Below are 19,966 nucleotides of genomic sequence, written 5' to 3'. Positions count from 1 at the left end.
GAACCACTGAATTACACCTTCTAGTTGCTTCCTAACATGACTTACCTGTCTAGATGGCCTCTCTTTCTGTAGAATAGTCTGTTTAATGACACAGGGAAATTTACTCATGTGAACAAGGAACATATGAATAGTAGCTGATTTAAAAATGGTAAGTGGAAAAGCTTATTCACAAAATGACATAACTTAGAGTGGATAATATAGTTTTCTTCCTCTTCACGAAGGACTGCCTTGAAGAAGCAGCACTGGATTTATTTCCGCTACAAAGAAGAACTAGAACCAGTGGATGTGCCTTACAGAGGGCGATTGCAACTCAGCAATGAGAAGGTCTTTCAAATACCCTACCCAACCATCTCTGTATTGGTTTAATACACTCCTTTTCATAAGCTTCCTGAATCACTTATATAATGTGAAAAATTGTACTCAGAAGTATTATGATCTTAAGAATTTAATAAACTTTAATTAAAAAGCAGCCATTATCACGCCTCAAAGTCACCAAAAGTTGCCTTTGAATTAATTTAATTTTATAAGACAAGTGCCACCCCACCTTGGGTCTCTTGGAGTGTACACATAGACTTTGGGTGACATTTTCTTTTGTCAAGAGATCAAGTCAAACTTTCCACTTAAAAAATACAACACAAAATAAATCTGATTATTCACTGAGGCTGTTCACCCTGCCAAAAAGTTCAGCCTTCCATGGTGAGGCCAGGCTTCCTCTCCTGCCATCTGTTGAGTTTGGCTTAGCTTCCTGCAGATTTAAATGCTTCCTGTTTCAGAGGCTTTGAATTTCCTTTCCCTAGATGCCCCTTCCACCCACAGCAAAACTGCAAGCCTCTCGAGTTCTCTCTGCTTCAACTACTCTTCTTTGCTGTGATGCTAAGTTTTCTTTTCTGGATTTATAGTAAAATTTCTTCTGAGGTGAACGCAGTGCCTAGAGGAGAATGTTAGTGTATTGTTTGCTTTGTTCTTAATTAGCTGCCTTCAAGGAAAATCCTCCTGGTCCGGTTTATGAGCTTTGTCAGAGCTTGTCTGCTCTATCTAGACACTTTGAAGACCCTCTTCAAACTTACACTGCCTATATGCTTTCAATATACATTTTCATTATACTGGTCAATTGGAAAAAGGTAGAACCAGGATAGCACAGATGTAGGAAGGCCTCAGGGTAAATTGCTAATAGTGGGTTAGGAGAGAAAAGGCAAGGAAGGGATGGGATAGAGTGGAGCTTCACGGAGTGGCAGAGACCACTACCCTTTGGATTCATGCTGTCTAGTTGCTATTCAGTTTTTGGCCCCAATTCTGCTTCTGGGAAAATTTATGATTGCTGTTTTGACAAGTCATCATAAGGTGAGAAAATGGGTGGAAAAATTCTCCCTGTGGAGTTCTAAGTGGTTACAGATAACGTGTTTCTTCCTGTCAGAAGTGTAGTTTCCAATACTCAATGACCAAAACAGAAAGTGCTTTCCCCCCAAAACTCTGAGGAGCCACTGACGCTTCTCAAAATAGGGCTTTTTTCCACCTCCCAACCCTGCCCCAACCCTATCAGAGCATAAATACAGCTAATCAACCTGGGTGCAGTTGATGAGCTCAATACTGCCTCTTGGTCATCAGTGACAGCATCAAAAACACTTGCTTAGTTTCTTGATTCTCACTCCTGAAAATAGTCCTCTCACTTTGTTTCTCCCTTGGGTTTTGAGGACAGTCATAGAGACATTTTCCTCATGTCTGATGTCCTGATGGCCCACCCACCTCCATCTCTCTTTGATCTATTTTTCTCTGTTTGCACGACCATCAGGATCATCATGATCATCATCATCATCATCATCATGCATTTTATATTTGGTTTGGTTTTGCTCATGAACATCAGCTCTGATCTTTGCCCATGTGTTCTAAGGACAAGACCAAGTCATGGGTGGACATTAACTGTGCTGTGTCAGGAAAGATGATACCACTCATCAGAGAATGGTGCCAGACCTCATTTAGGGCAAGTATCTTGTGCAAACTGTACCAAATACGGTGCGTAGCATTAACCTTATTGGTGATATGCATTGATGACTTAGAAGTATCAACAGGGCAAATGGTGTCAGGATTTCTTTTTTTTAAGCTTGAAAAGTGAAGGCCTAAGAAGAGCAAAGTCTCTCATTTCTTAGAGGAGCAAAATCTGAAGCCCCAAAATATTTCATTCCTCATATTAATTTACCCTGGAATGAAGGTGATATTACAACAATCAGTGATGGTTTTCAAAACATCTCAATATGTTGGCCCCTTAGCATGAACAAATGATAATACAATGAAATCAAATAGGAAGCAGTGAAGAATCAAGCTAAATATGTTATCTCCTACAGGAATCAATGGATCTCCTGTTAATAGAGAGGGGTTGGGGCTGAGCGAATATGGGGATGATGAGGGTCCTGGAAGAGCTTTATTGTTTTGGAAACAATTCTCACTCTCTTAATTATCTCCTGATGATGGCTGCAGACAGCAAAGTGGCGGCCCTGCTGAGATTTTCAGGTTGCTTCAAGTGACTTGGAGCTACACTAAAATAACAAATATGTTATAAATAGCATCAGCTTTACAGGGAGCCACACACAGAGAGCAAGGAGGGAGATGGAAGTGTTTGATTTAAATCTTCTTTCCAAGATCTGCAACTACTTCAGTGCTTAATGAAGGTAGGAGTTGGTCTTTGAGAATGCTTTAGATTGAGTACTTTAGGACCCCAAATTCACCAGTTGTCTCCCTTACGTATTACTGCCCTGATTCTTCGGTGCACAAGATGAATAATTTACTAAAAAGCACATGTAAGTATTTCTTTATTATTCATTATAATGAACTGAGACAAGAGTAATTCTCCACTCTGCTGGAATCCCTGAGGGCTTAACCAGGCTGTGCGTTGCTTTCCCACAGTTAATTTGAGTAAAAGGGGACCCTTCTCTTTGTATCTGTGGCCTAAGTAGGACTTGTGCTAGTCGAGGTGTGAGCAGGAAAAGGAGAATGAGACACCCAGGGTGGACTGATGGCAAGGGCAATGTGAGGCCAAGTTATAAGAGCACAGACAGCAGATCTCTTGAGTGCCAAGTAGGGAAGTGTTACGAAAGAATCATTACAGAATACCAGGAATCTGCAGTCAGTGTGCTGAGGAACTGCATAATCATTCAGTAGTCACCTGAGTAGAACCAATTAAGGTGGTATATTGGCTGTAAAGTATAAATTATGCATTTTCTACATTTATTTCTAAAGATTTATTTCTAAAGATTTATTTCTTCTCTTTTTCCTTTTTTCTCTTTTTTTCTTCCTTTTCTCTCCCCTCTTCTATCTTTCTTTCTCAACTTATTTATTTAAAATCCATGATAAGGAAACTCAACTTTCCCTACTTATAATGAAAATTTGGGTTTTCATGCCAGAGTTTCTTAAACCCTCTCAGTTACAGGTTTCTATGGAAGGATCCTCCTCTATAGAGAGCCCCACAAGCTCAGTCTTTCTTAGTGTTTTGCCCACATGTTGAGTGCTGTTTCATACACATGAGTAAAATGGAGAAGGCTGGAGAAATTCAGGTTACCTTCGGGTCAGACTTCCTGTTCTTTTGGTTGCCTCAGAGCAATTCAGAGAGTCCCAGCAGCTAAGAATACCCTCTTCCTCCCTTATTAGCAATCTGGTGGTGCGGAATTCTAGGTGACACAAATTAAAGGCAGCAACTCTTGGGACCTGAACTGGAAACATTTGCAAAAGTTAACCCTGTGGCTTTATTGCCTCCAGGGAATATCTCTCTGGGCTTTTCGTGGTCCAAGGAACGAGTTTTGCCTGCCTTCTATTTTATTTTTTAAGAGAGACAGTTCGCATAATCTATATAAAATAAGTCACTATTCTGGAAAAGATGATTGGCTTATTAAAAATATATAGCATATATTTTTAAACAGGCAGAGTTGACATTCTACAGGAGCAATGCTGTAGGAACGGTGAAGACTTCACCTCCCATCCCTCCTCCGCCATCTGTCTCTGCCCATCTGTCTGTTTCATGAGAGTTTTATTTTTAAAAACTCAAGTAAGGTTTTGTTCAGATGTGTAATCTGCAGGATGGCACAGGATGAATCAAGCAAAGTTACTGGCCTACTGGTTGGCCATTAAGCCCACAGTCACCTGAACACACACAATTTCTGTTTTCTAAACTTGAGGCAGCACCGTCTATGGGTTGTGATTGGAAGAGATGGATGTCTTACTTAATTTTCCAAACTGTATAACTGCTGTATGCGTAGATGGAGAGATGAACACTAGGAAATGTTAAAATCACTATAATGTGGGGGGTATCATTACTCTTCAGTTGTAAGTAAATGTAAATATAATAGCAAACATTTATTGACTATTGACTATGCTCTAGAACTGTGGCAACAGTGCTAAAAAGAATAGTTTCTTTGCATATTCACTACAATCTATAGTAGTTGTTCATTTGTGTGTGTGTGTGTGTGTGTGTTTTGGGTTTTTTTTGTACAAATATTATTTCCAAATGAGAAAACTGATACAGAGGATCAGTAGTTTAGTAAATTACAGACCTGTGACTGGAACTCATATACTTCTTATTAAAATATTTATTATCTTACCCCATATGCTACACAGAAATTTTATGGACAGAATAAAAGCAAATCAATTCTCAGTATATTTTTTGGTTTCATAAATAAATCAGTCCTTTAGCAGTTCTGGGTGAGTTTCATTTGAACCAAAAAGGGAGGAGGTTTGTTTATGCACAATTCTGGAGAAAGAAGAATGGCCTTTGAGCTTTTGCCCGTCTTTGGGATTCTGTGATCCCGTACATTATATGTAGGAAGGTATTTGTAGGGAAATCTGTGGGCTGTAATTTCTGCAGTGCCAAAGTCTTTGCTCCCACGATACTTGTGCGGGAGCCTGTGGCTGACTTGCGCCATTCTTCAAAAAGATATCAAGCTCCCCAGACTCTCTGCTTTTAATTTAAAATTTTAATTTATACTTTTCCATGGATGATACTGAGACAGACATGGTCGTGAGTAAATATGTCAGGATAATCTATTGAATGGAATTAAAATGGTGTGTGCTTGGGAAACATTTTAATTTCATCTTGCTCACTTCTTTGCCAAGTATAATGAACAAATTGGGAGGCTGAATTTTAAAGCTGTTCAGGATGTGGAGGACGGGAGGGCAGAGTCAGAGCCAGATGACAAATAAGTAACAAGAATTGTTCTGGGTGACTTCTTCAGGCATCCCTGACTAGTCAGTGGGGAGCTCCCTGAAAGGCTGTATGTAACAAGCAGGCAGGTGTGAGTGCTCTGCCTTCACTGCCTTTTACAGCTTCCCATGGAATTCCAAACCATTGGTGATGACCAGAGGGGTTGGATATTGGGAAAGAAGGAAAATGGGGCTGGATAGTGGGAAAGAAGAGACTTTTCATCTTTCTTGCCTTAAAAGACACTTTTCTTCTATACCCAAAAGCTCGTTGCTTCTGAAATGGCTTTGCCTTGTACTGTAGACTAACACAATTTAAGTTAGTCATGATGGAAGAAGGTGAACATAAAGGTGTCCCAAAGCCAGACTGTGACTCTAAAAGAAGAGATGACAATACCCTAGCAGATTGCTCAGTGCATTTTTCTGTGGAGACACCAATTGCTAAAATCTGTGCTTACTCGTCTATCCTAAGGTGCAACCCCATTCCTGACTCTAAAAAACTGCTTCACTAGCTAATGGTGTCACCTTGGGTTGGTAGTAAGACTCTTAGAATAATTTTCCCCTTTCCATGATGCCTGGCAGTATCTGTGCAGTGAATGTCTCCTTAGGGAATTGGATGTGTTTCTCTGAAGCTCCTTAACCCATTCACCTGTGATCTGATTCCAATCACTCCATTTCCCTCATCTCCTTCAGTGCTGACATGGTTTGCATCTGACTTCAGGAGTACCTCAATCTGCTTGCGAATGGTTCTTCTAGAGTGAGTGGTGTCCTGTTTATACACTGAAGCTGCCCACGACAAGGACACTGGTGCCTAAGCTGTTGGGGCCTGTGGACCAACTGAATTCTGTTTCAGGTGTGCACAATTGTGTTGATTGATCTCCCAATTACATATTTTTAGAAATACAGCATTTCACCAACCACAGGACATCAATCTAGAAACCAGCCCATCAACCACTGTGTCAACACACTGTGAAAAAGGCCTCATCAAAATAAAAAGTTAAAGTTGTCTCAGTGGCTATAGCTGAGAAAATAAACCGCAGAGGGAAATGAAATCCCACTGCAGAATTCTACACAGGTTGAGTATACAGCATTTCTGGAGAGTAAGACATTTTTGAGAAAACAGAAAATGTTACTAGAAGTGCAAGAATCTATAGGTAGACTGGAATGGCCCTAGACGGATTAGTTAGTAATGCTAAAAATGTAAATTTCGTGTGATTTCTGATTAACACCACATCAACGTCCATTTTTATAGATTTGAAAATACAGAAGGAGAAGGTACCAGAACTCTTTGGAACAGGACATGTGAACAGATTCAGGATCACTTAGTTAAACTCACATGGACTCTCAGATCATAGAGCTTGAATTATATTTGTCCAGATGAGGCAATAGAGTCGTAGTAATAGAGCAGGCACTATTTACCTGGTATAATTCCTATTCTTAACACACATCACTTTCTTCAGTCCTCATGAGAGCGTTGTGTAATGCCATGAGGAAAATAACGTACATCCCACTTCACAGATGCACAAATGAAGATTCTGAGAGGTTAAACAAAATGCTTGTCTCAGTGTCCTCTGTTAGTAAGTGGCAGAGCCCACATCTGTCCGATGACAGGCCTTCTCCTGAACAGCACATTATATATAATTATCTCTGCAATGCTCGTTTATACATTTCACAAAGGCTCATAAAGGACTCTCAACTCTCATCATCATTCTTGATATTGTCACTATGAACTTAGAAGACCCAACTGGCCTCTAAGTTAGTTCACACCCCCCATCATTAACAAGGGTGACTATTGCTCATTAAACACTTATTTCAACTTTTCATCATGTACAATTTCTTTCATTCCAGCTGATTTGCTCGAGGACTTTATTAAGACTTCTAATGCATTGAGCCTACCACATTCTCTGTATCCATCAGCCCCTCCTATCTTCACTCTTCTTATTCAATATTTTTTAATTCCTGTAATCCTTGGCTTCCTTCCTGTTGCTCACCCAGCGTACTCCAACACGGGATGAACCCATCATCTACATTCTCTATTCCTGAACCTGGACATTTGCTGGAGAATATCCTCAAAGCTAGCAGAATATTGTCACTACAAATTCTTGACCACCAACTACAAATGGGACCTCAACACAGCCTATAAATCCCACTATAGTTCCCTAGTAATTTTGGTGTCATTTTCTGCAATAGTTATTTCACTTTTTTGCATCCTTCATCCCCTTTCTTCTGTTCTCCCACTTACCTTCAACTGATAACTTGGTCTTCTACTTTGGAGAAAAGAGAAACCGTCACTCGATTGCCTCCTGCCTTTCCCATAGCTGAATCCACAAAGCTACCCAGGTTTCTCTTAATTTTTCTTCTCTTATGATAGAGCAGATGGAGGCCCTTTCCTTCGTGTGCTTTGTATCTAATGTTTTCTCACTTTCCCTGTAACTTTTCTCTGACAGTTATCCCCTTTCTCCTGCAGTAGCACTTGCTCCCATTGATAAGATCATTCTCATTAGTATATACTTACATACTGCAGTGTAAGAAGGCCTGGTCCTTGTCTCATGCAGTTTTGTTTCTACTGCCTAAAATCAGGCTACTCAAAGTGCATTAAGTCCTCAGCATGTGGGCTTGTTGGAAATGCAGACTACGGTCCCACTGAGATTTAGTGAATTAAGATGCACAGGTGATATGCGGGCTAACAAAAGATTGAAACATCCCAGCACCCAATAGGTATTCAGTAAATATTTGCAAAATGAATTAATTAGTTCCCAAGTGTTCCTACCCTTAAAACAAATAAGCAACAAGAAAAAAAGCAAAACAAACACCCTTTGAAGAACCTAATTCCCTCTACCTCTGTGTCTTTGCCCCACTCCACTTCGCCATCAAAGTTCGTTAAAGTGTTGGCCGCAAACATTTCATCAACATCTCACGCCTGATTCTCTGACGACTCCTTCCTTCACTCTAGCTCCCTCAAGCTCTTCCTTAAGCTGCAGACCCTCTCGTCATGTGACTGTACTCTCACATCTACAGGGAGGCAATAGTCCCTTCACTATTCTTTCTTCCTCTGGCCCTGCTACAATCTATTCTCCAAAAGAAGTCCAGCCTATTCTCTTGAAACACATGCCTCCACTTAAACCTATGCAGACTTTTTACCATAGAGATGTCCACCTCCGCAGCCCCGTGGAACACACCCATGTCCTCGTTTATCTTGCCTGGACTACTCTGGCTTCCACTCCATTCCTTGCCTGAGTCAACCTCAATCCCAGACCCCACATGCCTGCCCCGCCTTCTATCTAAGATGCTCTCTGTACCCAACACTTGTACCCAGTTTTTCTTCTGAGTTATCAGCTTTAGATATTTGTCTGTTAATCTAACCATTATGTTACTTCTTCAGAGTGGCCTCGTCTCTTGACCGCATGTGTGAGTAAGGGCTTGCCTGCGCCACCCCACTACATGGCCATCTGATATGGTGTGGATGTGTGTTCTCTCCAAACCTCATCTAGAAATGTGAACCCCAAGATTGGAGTGGGGCCTGGTGGGAGGTGTTCAGGTCATGGGGGTGGATTCCTCATGAATGGTATGGTGCCCTACCAGCAGTAACGAGTGAGGAATGATTTCTGGCTCTGTTAGTTCGTAGGAGAGCTGGTGGTTTAAAAGAGCCTGGCATCTCCTCCCCATCTTTCTTGCTCCCTCTCTTGTCATGTGATGCCAGTTCTCCTTTCCCTTCTGCTATGATTGGAAGCTTCCTGAGACCCTCACCAGAAGCAGATGGTGGCACCACGCTTCCTCTACAGTCTGCAGAACTGTGAGCCACATAGACCTCTTTTCTTTATAAATTACCAGCCTTATGGTAATGGAATGGACTAAGACACCATCCTAATTCAGCTTGTACTCGTGTATCAGTGTTCTGTGACTTTATTTATTGCATATTGCTACCTCAAAGCTGCAAGGGTCACAAGGGTAGAGACGGGGTGTCTCTCCTAAATGTTCTATTTATAAGGTCTGACACAGTGTCTGGTCCTTAGCAGGTGATTACTAAATATCTGTTAAACAAATGGACAGATATATACTTTTTATTGTATCCATGAATGTAATAGGGTGCCTTTGTAACACTCTTGTGTCCTATCATTTGTCTGAGCTCATAAGGACCTTGAAAGCAGGTATTGTCTTTTTAGATGTTTTTTGTTGTTATTTTTATTTCAACCTTGCCTACCTCTTCTTGGGAAACTAATAATGTGATCTCAACATACCCTATGAATTTATAGAGTGACTTGAAGCCTGGGAAGAAACCATCTCAATCATTCATTATTTTGTTCAGAGAGCTTTCTCTGGCCTTTCTGCCCACCCTTACTTTTTGTAATTACGTTTCACTACCCTACGCTTTACTTCTGTTACCAAGATAGGAATTCTCCTCCTCTCTCCTCCCACAGCCAAGCAGTTTAACCCCTCTTTTGTAGTTGTAAGCAATTTCTGCCTCTTTGTGGAGCCATCTTTCCATACAAATCACGCCTTTCATTTTCCTTCCCTGCATCGGATACTCTGTTCTGAACTGCCGTCAGCACAGTTGCCTCACTTGCATGGTATGGGAAATTGCTCTCTGCATTCAGGTAGAGTCCTCACTGTGCTTGTGGGGACCAGAGGTTCCCCTTGCTTGCGTCAGGACACAATGAGCAATTTCTGGTGGACTCATCTGTCATCAGACATGGCTGAAATTGCAGCACATTATCATCCAGCTGTTGATTTTCTGCCTCCGGCGATGCTGTTTTCAGGAAAGCCCTCAACCTCCCTTGGTTGTGTTTCCACGACTCTGTGTCTTCATGTTGCAGGCCCTCATGTTGAAGGCATTAGTGTCTTTTCTCTGCGTAACCTCCCCTCCCCCTCCACGCACACATACACATGCACACACACGTGGGTGTGCGCCCTTCCTATGTATTAACGTGACATCTCCCCTCCAGCTGCTGTTAGTGTGGTCCTATCTTCCAATTTTCCAGCGAGCTGCAGATGTCATATTATGCCAGACTTCAAAGTCAACCCCTTGCACTACTGAAATATTTTTGTGCTGTACTCTCCATAAGTAGCTCTTATCCCTCACCATTTTTTCTGCAGAGGCTTTCAGATACATTCTCAGCCAATACCTTATCAGCAAATATTAGCTCTAGCAGAGTTATTACTCTCGTTGCATTTCCGACTATCTGAATCGTAAAGTTTTCCCCTACATAATTTAGGGTCCTTGTTGATGTTCTGAAGTTGGCTCTATTTGTAACTCAGGAAATAACTGAGTAGTTAAAGCCTTCTGGGAAAACAGCTTTTGCAATTTAGAATACCTTGGGAGTTGATCTAAATATGTTTCATTTTGGTCTGCCTGTTCTTTTTCCTTTAAAAAATTATTTATCATTGGTTTATGAGTTTATTAAAGCAAGGTCTTCCTCCCAGTTTTTGGACTGGCATTATTCATATATTTTGATACACAGTAAGGTTTTTCTTAGCAAAAATTCAATTAACTCTCAATTTATGAAAAAGGAAAACCAAAAAGTTACAAGATAATATGGGGGAATGTATTTAAAAAGTAAATTCAGAGAAATGCATTTCGGCTTTAAAATTCCACCCAGCATTTCTTCAATTGAGTACTCTATAGAAGACCACTTTAAAAGCAGGGGTCAAGGATGGGAAGAGAGACAAGATTTTCATCGATTTCCAGTGGTAACTATTAAAAAATCTTTATACATGTGCAATCATAAAACAAGGTATAAATGCCTTAAGCTTACACTCTTATATGACTGTAACTTCTGAAATTATAACTTATGCACATATATAGCCACTAAAATTTAAACTTGGAACACTAACTTAATGGAACAGGTGATGTTTTATTAAAATTAAATCCACTTTGGGAGGCTGAGGTGGGCAGATCATAAGGTCAGGAGATCGAGGCCATCCTGGCTAACACAGTGAAACTCCGTCTCTACTAAAAATATGAAAAATTAGCCGGGCGCGGTGGCGGGCGCCTGTAGTCCCAGCTACTCTGGAGGCTGAGGCAGGAGAATGGGGTGAACCAGGAAGGTGGAGCTTGCAGTGAGCCGAGATCGTGCCACTGCACTCCAGCCTGGGCGACAGAGCGAGACTCCGTCTCAAAAGATAAAAATAAAATAAAATAAAAATAAATAAATAAGTAAATAAATAAAATTAAATCCCAAGTTGCAGTGTGGATGTGGCACTGACTGCTGTAAGGCCTTCCCTTCTGAGTTCCACCCGCATCCTGTGATAATGAAGTTCTCCTTCCACAGTGGCTCATTCCAGTGCTTGGGAACCTTCATTACTACAGTTGAGCCCACATCATTCAGCTTTTGCTGGTAGGAAGGCATCACTGACAAAGCCAGTCACCTCTGTATTTTTGTCATTAGCCTGAGACAGTGCAAGGACTTCTCAATATGCCAGTGTGGTGAACACAGATGCAAACCTGAACATTTACATTTAATTGTTGTCATACCACATTTAGCATAGGTTTATATTATACATCTCCCAATTATAATAGAAAAGAAAACACTAAATTGAAAAATATACATAAAGAGCCCATGGACTCTGTGTGTGTCTATGTGTGGGTAGATACAGATAAAGATATAGATTCAGATATCCTGCAGAAGGACACATGTATGTCCCCACATATATGTCTCTTTATGTGGGTTCTTTTGATGCCCATTTGAGAAACATTGTCGTACACCTTTTATCATTATAAATATGTATCGATGACCTACTAGCTGCTGGGTAGAGGCTGGGAGGTGCTGGTGATACTGAGTATGGTTACTATCCATGTGACATAGTTTAACACATGAGAATATAAATAATTAAATTCAGAGATGTAAACTCTATGAAGAGTCTAGGATCTTCGATATTATCCGTATATTACAAAGAGAATGGAGGTTTAGGATGATGAGTCTGAATTACAGATTTAACTACATTTGCCTTTGTTTACTAAATAAAACACAAGGGTATGCACCCTGTTTTAGGTATTATCACCATAACAAAGGAGGAACTGTAAAGGCATTTTCTAGTTAACTCTCAGTTTTTCAAAATATCAATTATCAATTCTTCGAACACGTACAAAGTCATCAATATATGAGGACACCATTGCTGAAGCTGGTTTAAAAGACTTGCTCTCCAACCACCCAGATCACTTAAATGTTCCTGCAGCTATCTGTGCATGTATGTGAGATGAGAATTTCATTTTAAAGTTAGACATAATTTTTGGACATGCATCTTATGGCACCCAAGTTTAGAGTTATAAACATTCAGCCATTCAACATCTGGCACATAGGCCATGGAAGGGCATTTCCTGAGAATTCTGTTCCAAATATGTTCACAGTTCCCATGATACACTCTCCATTCCTTACCTTGTTTTATTTCTCTCCAGGTGTCATTCTGAAACAAATATATCTAGACATACATGTTTCCTTTGTCTCTCACTAGGTGTAGTGTCATGGGGCAGGAACATTGTTGGCCTGTTCCTACTGTGTTCTCAGCTCCTAGGAAGTTACCTCGTACACCTTAGGCACTCATTCAATATCTGTTGAATGAATCGTGGCACTTTTATTTTTTATTTTTTATTTTTTTTGCATTTTCAAAGACAAAATATAAAAACAGAAGTAAAGAACACAAAAAAGTTAAAGCCGACCGATTTTACTTTTCCGTGATTATTTTGATTAAAATTCCAGCCCATCACTTGCCTGGTTTCTTTAAGGCAGTGAGTGGTTCTCCAAGAGGAGTCCCCAGAGCCGCAGTATCAACATCCACTGGGAACTTGTTGAAAATGCACATTCTTGTTCCCTCCAGGCCCGTGAACCAAAGGCTCTTTGAGGGCTGGCTTCAGCAATCTGTTTTTGATGCACAGTCAAGGTTGAAAACCACCGCTTTAAGGCATGGATTTCCCTAACTGCACCTCTTCCTCTGGAAACAAAACAAAACAACCCTGGATCTTAACCCCATGGCACATATTCAGAAAGATCTCTGCCTTCTGATGTCTGTCAGGCGTTTCTTTGCTCTTCCAGACTCTCATTTACACCTTCTTTCCTCACACATGGCTAGAGGTTAAGAATGTGTACGAGTGTCTTCCAGATAGGTTTCCTTTTTTCCTATCTGTGCCTCAGGTTCCTCATCTGTAAAATGTGGATATAATATTAACAGAACACATCTCAAAGGGTAGTTATGAGGATAGAATGATTTGATATATTGAAAGTTCTTACGACTATGCCTGGTTCTGTACAAGCAATATACACTATTAGAGGTTACTTGTGATGTAGTTGTAATGAGTTCTGTTTTATCAAGGATCAGTAGGTAGGGTTAGCTTGGAACGTAAGAATTTAAAATATCTGAAATAATTTCCAAGAGATCAGAAAGTTGTCATTAACCTTCCTCAACGTGCCTCTTGGCTCCCCCTTAGTTAACATCAGAAGTGTTCCCCTCTGTGCTTCTTGTTAATGAGGGTCCAGGACATGGCCACAGACAGCAGGGAAGGAGCCTGAGTTTAGAAGAGCACTCAAGCCAACTTTTTAAGTCCTTCCCTGCGTTCTCTTTCCTGCTGTTCAGGGGACCATGGAAGAGTCCTAAGGTGATGGAAGAAAGCACAAAGCCATGAAACTACATTTTCTTTTGAAGCACAGCAACATCATGAGGAAAATAACTTTCCTCAACTGACTTCATTGTTTCACTCAGTTTCTCTGTCGTTAGGTTCTGAGAACCATACAAACTTGGGAACCATCTTTGCCCATTTAGAGAGATGGCTTTTCCTCAGTTACTCTTTTCTGTTTGCACTCCATGCCCATAAGGAGGCCCAGGTCCAAGAGCAAGTACACCGGATCATGGCCGCTCACCTGACGCAGGATTAACCAAGGAAAACACAGGCTTTCCAAGGGCTGTGTGACCAGGGCACTGAGAGCGTGCTCTGGCCCAGAGAGCAGTTTTGGATTGACCTGTTTCAAAGTCCGCCCTTACTCAAGCCTGTGGCCATTTGCACCGGTTCTATGCACCCTCAACCTGTAGTGGTTGGTCCCGTACAAGGACAATGATAAGATTCAGGAAATGCACTTCAAAGATCTCAAATTACCTAAAGTTGATCTGCTTGAGTAAGTGCCTGAGGTTGCAATGTAATTCTGCATCTCCCTTCTGACAGCTCCCACTTCACACACCATCCAGGAGACAACCTTCTTTCGTTTTTTTTGTCACCTCCATCACCCGACTATGATGGAGCGGGGTACCAGTCTCGAAGGAGACCCTCACAGAAGCAAAACAGAGCACTAAAGGCAATGATACCTGATTGCATCAGGAATAGATTCATGGCCAAGCTAGTGCATTCTCCATTTTGAATTAGAACTCGGAGATGAGACATGTTCTAACAGAGGGCACTGTGATTTAGCATATTAAAATAAACAGTATAATATATTTTCCCAACATTTCTGAGTGTATTGGGTTAAACAAGGCACTTCCAGTAAAATAATAACATCTTTTTATAGTCATTTGACAAGGCCTGGTAAAATGGTATCATATGCTTTCCAGATACTGAGAAATTGAATGAATTTAATACTGGGTTATAAACCCCTTTGCAAGTCAGGTATTTTCCAATTCATTGCGTTAAAAGAAATTGAAAGAGGAATTAATTGATTTGTCAGCTGCGAGATCATTAAAATTATCTTTGAAGCTATATTACTATGTGATTTTTGGCATATATCTTGGAAAGCATTCAAATAATTGAGTGGCATTGCTATGCACAATTTTCATTTCCATGTTCTTACGTGAACAAGGTTTCTCTAAAAGCAAAAGTGGGAATAGAATTGATCCTGAACTCCATCTCCTTCTAGCAGTATGTGATATTTATCTATGGCATTTAAAAAAGGGGCTTATCCATCTATTTAAAAGCTGTATTTCTAGTAAGTTTACTTTTTCATGTTTAATTATTACTTAACAAAATGTGCTATATATTTATGTTCTATCAATTTTATATTTCTAATGACCATTCATTTAAGAAATATATTATTGCTTAAAGTTTTATGGTCATAAGACATAAAATAAATTTAAATTTCAATCTCTATATATTTTTGGTTGCAAATAAATATGGTAGGCGATCAATAAAAGACCTTCAAGCATGAAATACATTTTTCTGCAGAAGATATATAATGGGAAAACAAGTTCCAGTTTAAAAAGGAACAATGCACATGTTATGACTTTTAGAAAAAGAGTTCCTGAATTTTGAAGGCAGATAATCATGAGCATTAATCACTATGATATTTAAATTCTACTGAACAAATACACACACACACACACACATAGGAATTTTGTAACTTAAAAAAATATTTTAAATGTGAATATTTTCTAAAGACCAAAAAATTCATCCTTTTCCATTGTAGCTTACACGATTTTTTATGGCAACTTAAAAATGTGCAAGGGGTTACATAACTGAGCAAAATTAAAGCAAGAATATTTGTTTTCACTTAGTCACTTGGGTTGTGTGGTGCCTCAAAGACCACACAACTAGAAGGGACTGGAACATCACGCCCTTCACTCTGTCTCAATTTAGCATCTACTTCCAGGCATTTTTGGAATTCTACTATTCGAACTTTCTTCGGGAGGAACTCTTCAAACAGGGATTCCTTCTTTATGAAAATTCACCTATCCTTAGGAAAGGTTTGCCCTTATCAGTCATTTGCAGTTGAGAATGAATACATTTATCATATTTTTTCCCTAAGAAAAGCCTTTGAAAGTGGGGAGCAGGAAGGATCCATTAGAGTTTAAGATCCATTAGGGCATCATAAGGGAAATAGAAAAATGCTATGGAAGAAAGAAAACAACAGGAAAAGAAGTGAGATGCCTCATGATGTGGAGGAGATAACATGACTTCAATTTTTCTTTATACCAATGACATTTCTATAATGATGGGAAAGAATCATTCAATGGTACCTAAATTATCAGGTCCTACTGGTGGATGCAGTTGGGCCCTGGAAACTCGCTTACCTAGAAAGCTTGCAGATTGAGGTCTGTAACTGCTGGTGTGCAAGGGATGCCTGTGGTCAAATAAAAAAAAAAATAGTTTCATTGGAATATTAGAGTATGATTTATTTCAGGTGAAAACAAATCAACACAAGCTTCATACAAGTTCATGCATGTGTATAAGGAGTAAGATGTAGACCGAGATATAACAAGTTGCTACCAAATCACCAGTGGGTGCTGGGCATTGGTGAGGAATGAATGGTTAGCTGGGCCTGTATCATCTTGGTGTTATTTACATGTATTATTCACTTTGTATTGTTCACATGCTTATTTAGCAAAGAAAAATCTCTTCCTACGATATTGTGAGAGTGCCTAATACCCTCCCTACCCAACTTCTCAGCGGCTGAAGGGCAGATGGGCCAGTTCATAAAAAGGCCTGGGTTACTGGAAGCTGGTATTACTTTTATTCTTCCTACCAACCAAGGAGAGGACCGCCGTAGATCCGGTGTTTTCCCCATTCTAGAGGGCTGTGGTTCTGGTGCTTGGAGACCCTGAGCCACTCAGGCCAGGTGAGACTGGCCACTTGACCAGATCCTGACCTCTCTACTGCGGCCAGTGTCTCTGGGGTCCTTCTGTCTCCTGAGACCTGCCTGAAGGATCACTGCTGCCACCCAAGTGTTAGGTCAGATCCAGTGAGGGAAGGCCATGCCTATTCCCCGTGTTCTCCTCACCTGCAGGTGTTGGACTCACGTCCCTCCTCTCTCTGCCAGGACATTGGCAAGGCTGGTTGTCATTGTGCCTTCCTATGTGTAGCATGGAGTGATGGGTGTGCACCCACATTTAGAAAGCATTCTGTTTCCTCATGCTTCCATTCCCATGTCCTCAGTTCCTGGGCACATGCACAGACGTCCAGCACGTTCAGTCTTGTGTCAGGCCTGACAGCCCGCAGGTCATCCACACCGACACATGGGTCTCGTTTGTGTTCATAGCCTCAAATTGTTAAGGAGAGTAGGTGGGAGGTGGAGCACAGCTCCCTGCTTTGATAATAGCCTTGTTCTGTCTCCCAATGGGACAGAGTGTCTGAGGAACAGGGACTCTGCTGATAATTTTCTTCTTTCCTCTCCTGATGTCCTAAGATGCAGTTTTGACTTCCTCAAAAAGTGTTGGCTTTCTAAGGTGAATTTTACCAACCCATGTTATAAATTGTAGTTTGCAGGCTTTGGGCTGCTTAGGGGTATAAGGAGATTATCAACACCAGGGAGGTCTGGAGGTAAATATGTTCAATTTTTGATTAACTACAAGTTAAGTATTTGCTTGGTGGATTATCTATGACCTATTTGAAATGCTGATCCACTCTCTCTCCCATGTGCCCCTGGGCCACTTCTTCCTCAAAGTGGTAAATGTGCTCAAGAAACATAAACTAATTTTCATATAAGCCTATGGGAAAAAAATAACAGGGAAAGCGAATGGATGGCAAAGATATTCACATAATATGTCTCGAAATCAAATAGAAGTGATTTTGTATTGTCAGTTCTTCAAGATGATTTTGGTCACTCTTAGTTTATATTTAGGAAGTTTCATCAGTAATTGCTTCCTTTTAGTACTGTGTTATGTTGTTTCAATTACTCCTCAGAATGCAACATCATATCTACCACATTATATAATCTCCCCACTCTCTTTCCCTTCTTCCTCCCTCCACCATTCCCGGCCTCACTGCAGGTGCACCATAGATGACCGGGTAACCCGGGTGGCCTGGTTAAACCGCAGCACCATCCTCTACGCTGGGAATGACAAGTGGTCCATAGATCCTCGTGTGATCATCCTGGTCAATACACCAACCCAGTACAGCATCATGATCCAAAACGTGGATGTGTATGATGAAGGTCCGTACACCTGCTCTGTGCAGACAGACAATCATCCCAAAACATCCCGGGTTCACCTCATAGTGCAAGGTAAGTCCCAGCTGGATCTGGGGTTGCCATTCCCGTCAGTGATGGAAGGGAAGAACCATGTTGGTGTTTCTTCTACTTGTGTGTGAAGACACAAAAGTCATCTTCCTCTATTGGATCCAGAGTTTGAGTATATGTCTTGGAATTTTTCCCATCGAATGGGTACTTAACTAAGTGCTGAATATCTTCTCAGAGTTTGTAAATGTTATCTTTAGCCCTTCTGTTCTCATCAGTAAGTTGTGTAACATGCACTGGTTGAGCTCTCGTAAGTTACTTAGCACTCTGGAGCTGGGCTGAGATACGTTCAAACATAGATAAATACGGTACTACTCTCAGTGCCTTTTAATTCTCTTATAGGCTTATGTCATAATAAAAGACTAATAATGCTGATGAGAAACCCTGTGACGTGACTGCTTTTGCACAGTTGCTGGTCACGCGTGCCCTGGAGGGGTCTCTGAGTGCTGTTTGGGCAGATCCTCCCTGGCAAGGCTGCTGTGTTTAAACACTCTCTCATAGCCTGACGATGGAGCCCACATCCAAGAGGGATGTTAGTCAGAATGATAGCTGCAGGTCAATGTTGGTAATAAATTCAGACAATTTTAAAAAGGGGGAAGGAGGAAGGAAGACTTAGCAACTTCTTCCACTCTCCTTTAAAAATGTGAATCAGGATGGCCCAAGAATGGTATCACATGTGCATTTTAAAATAGCTTTTAATTTAAATTTCATATTACACCTCAAAAATGGGGCTGGAGAAATGTCAGATTCTCAGATATTAAATATTGAGAATTAAAAACACATGCAGATAGCAGTTCCGAGAATTTGAGAACCATTTTAAAGCAAGGCAGCAATCCAAGTGAACTTATTTTGAACTTGACCCCAACTATCATCACCATGTAAAGCAATTTCTGTCAGGTGTTGGCTCATGGCAGGAATGAAGTTCTAAGCACATTAGTTCCGTCACCCAGTGACACATCCTTCCTCCACCAAATGAAAGGTTCAGGTGGACTTCTTTCAGAGCCTCCTTTGCAGATATCTTGAGGAAACACAGTGAGCTCTCGGAAAGGGTCCCTATGTGTGATTTAGTCTTTAGCATCTGCCTTTTTATCAGATCCCATCTGTCATAGATTCAACAGATTTTTTTTTTTTTTTTTTTTTTTTAGTTTGTGAAACGTGTATGGCATCCTTGCTTAGCTAAGATAGATTCCTCATCTCTGGTTTAAAAATAAAAAAAAAAAGACCATGATGTTGCTCATTTCAATTGGTATCCTAGAGAGAGGTTGCATGGGGGCTGTCTATTCATGCTTCAGTCACTTGTACCATTCAGGTTGCCCATTCTTTCCTTTTGGCGCAAGCAGCCAGGCCTGCCTCTGTAGCCATTTGTAACGGCATGTGTGGGGCCAGAGAGCTGTCTGCTGCCACTGCTGTTCCCCAGCAGTCCCTGGCTCTGCCATGCTGCCTGAAGCTTTGCTCCTGCCCAGCCTCCAAGCCCTGCTCCCCTCGTCGCGTGCTTTCAGGCGTTCACACACGCCTGCCATCCGACAGACGTCTACAGACGCTGCGGGTTTCCACTCTCCATACACGTCCACCCACGGCTCTGGAGCGACAAGACTGCCTGCCATCTGGAGATCAAGACAACTGTCACATCTGATACTTCTCCTCAGAGGACGACAGAGGCACTTGGTGAGATCAGTCATCGGAGATGAGCTGGGCTATCTGTTGAAAGTTTCTGAGGGTGTAGAAAACAAGAGACTGTGAGCTCTCACTACCCCACCTGCCTGCACCTGGGCTTGGTTCCAGAGGAGCTGACATTCTCAGCATCGGAAGTGACACCTCAGTGCCACCTCTGTGGCCTTGACAGCAAAGTTATCTTCAAATTC

General features: G+C 41.1%; 1 protein-coding gene across 5 annotated transcripts in view; it reads left to right on the top strand.

The window, feature by feature from the left end:
- OPCML (opioid binding protein/cell adhesion molecule like) overlaps nt 1–19,966 on the top strand; it is a 1,159,533-nt gene that overhangs the window by 883,726 nt on the left and 255,841 nt on the right. For all 5 annotated transcript variants that reach the window (XM_077964711.1, XM_077964710.1, XM_077964712.1 and 2 more), the window contains one exon: nt 17,860–18,092. In XM_077964711.1, the coding sequence (XP_077820837.1) occupies nt 17,860–18,092 (233 nt within the window). The remainder of the gene's footprint in view (nt 1–17,859; nt 18,093–19,966) is intronic.

This window comes from Macaca mulatta, chromosome 14 (genome assembly GCF_049350105.2).
Source record: "Macaca mulatta isolate MMU2019108-1 chromosome 14, T2T-MMU8v2.0, whole genome shotgun sequence".
Classification (NCBI taxonomy): Eukaryota; Metazoa; Chordata; class Mammalia; order Primates; family Cercopithecidae; genus Macaca; species Macaca mulatta.
The sequence above is the reverse complement of the archived record's forward strand: the minus strand, read 5'-3'. Positions and strand labels throughout refer to the sequence as shown.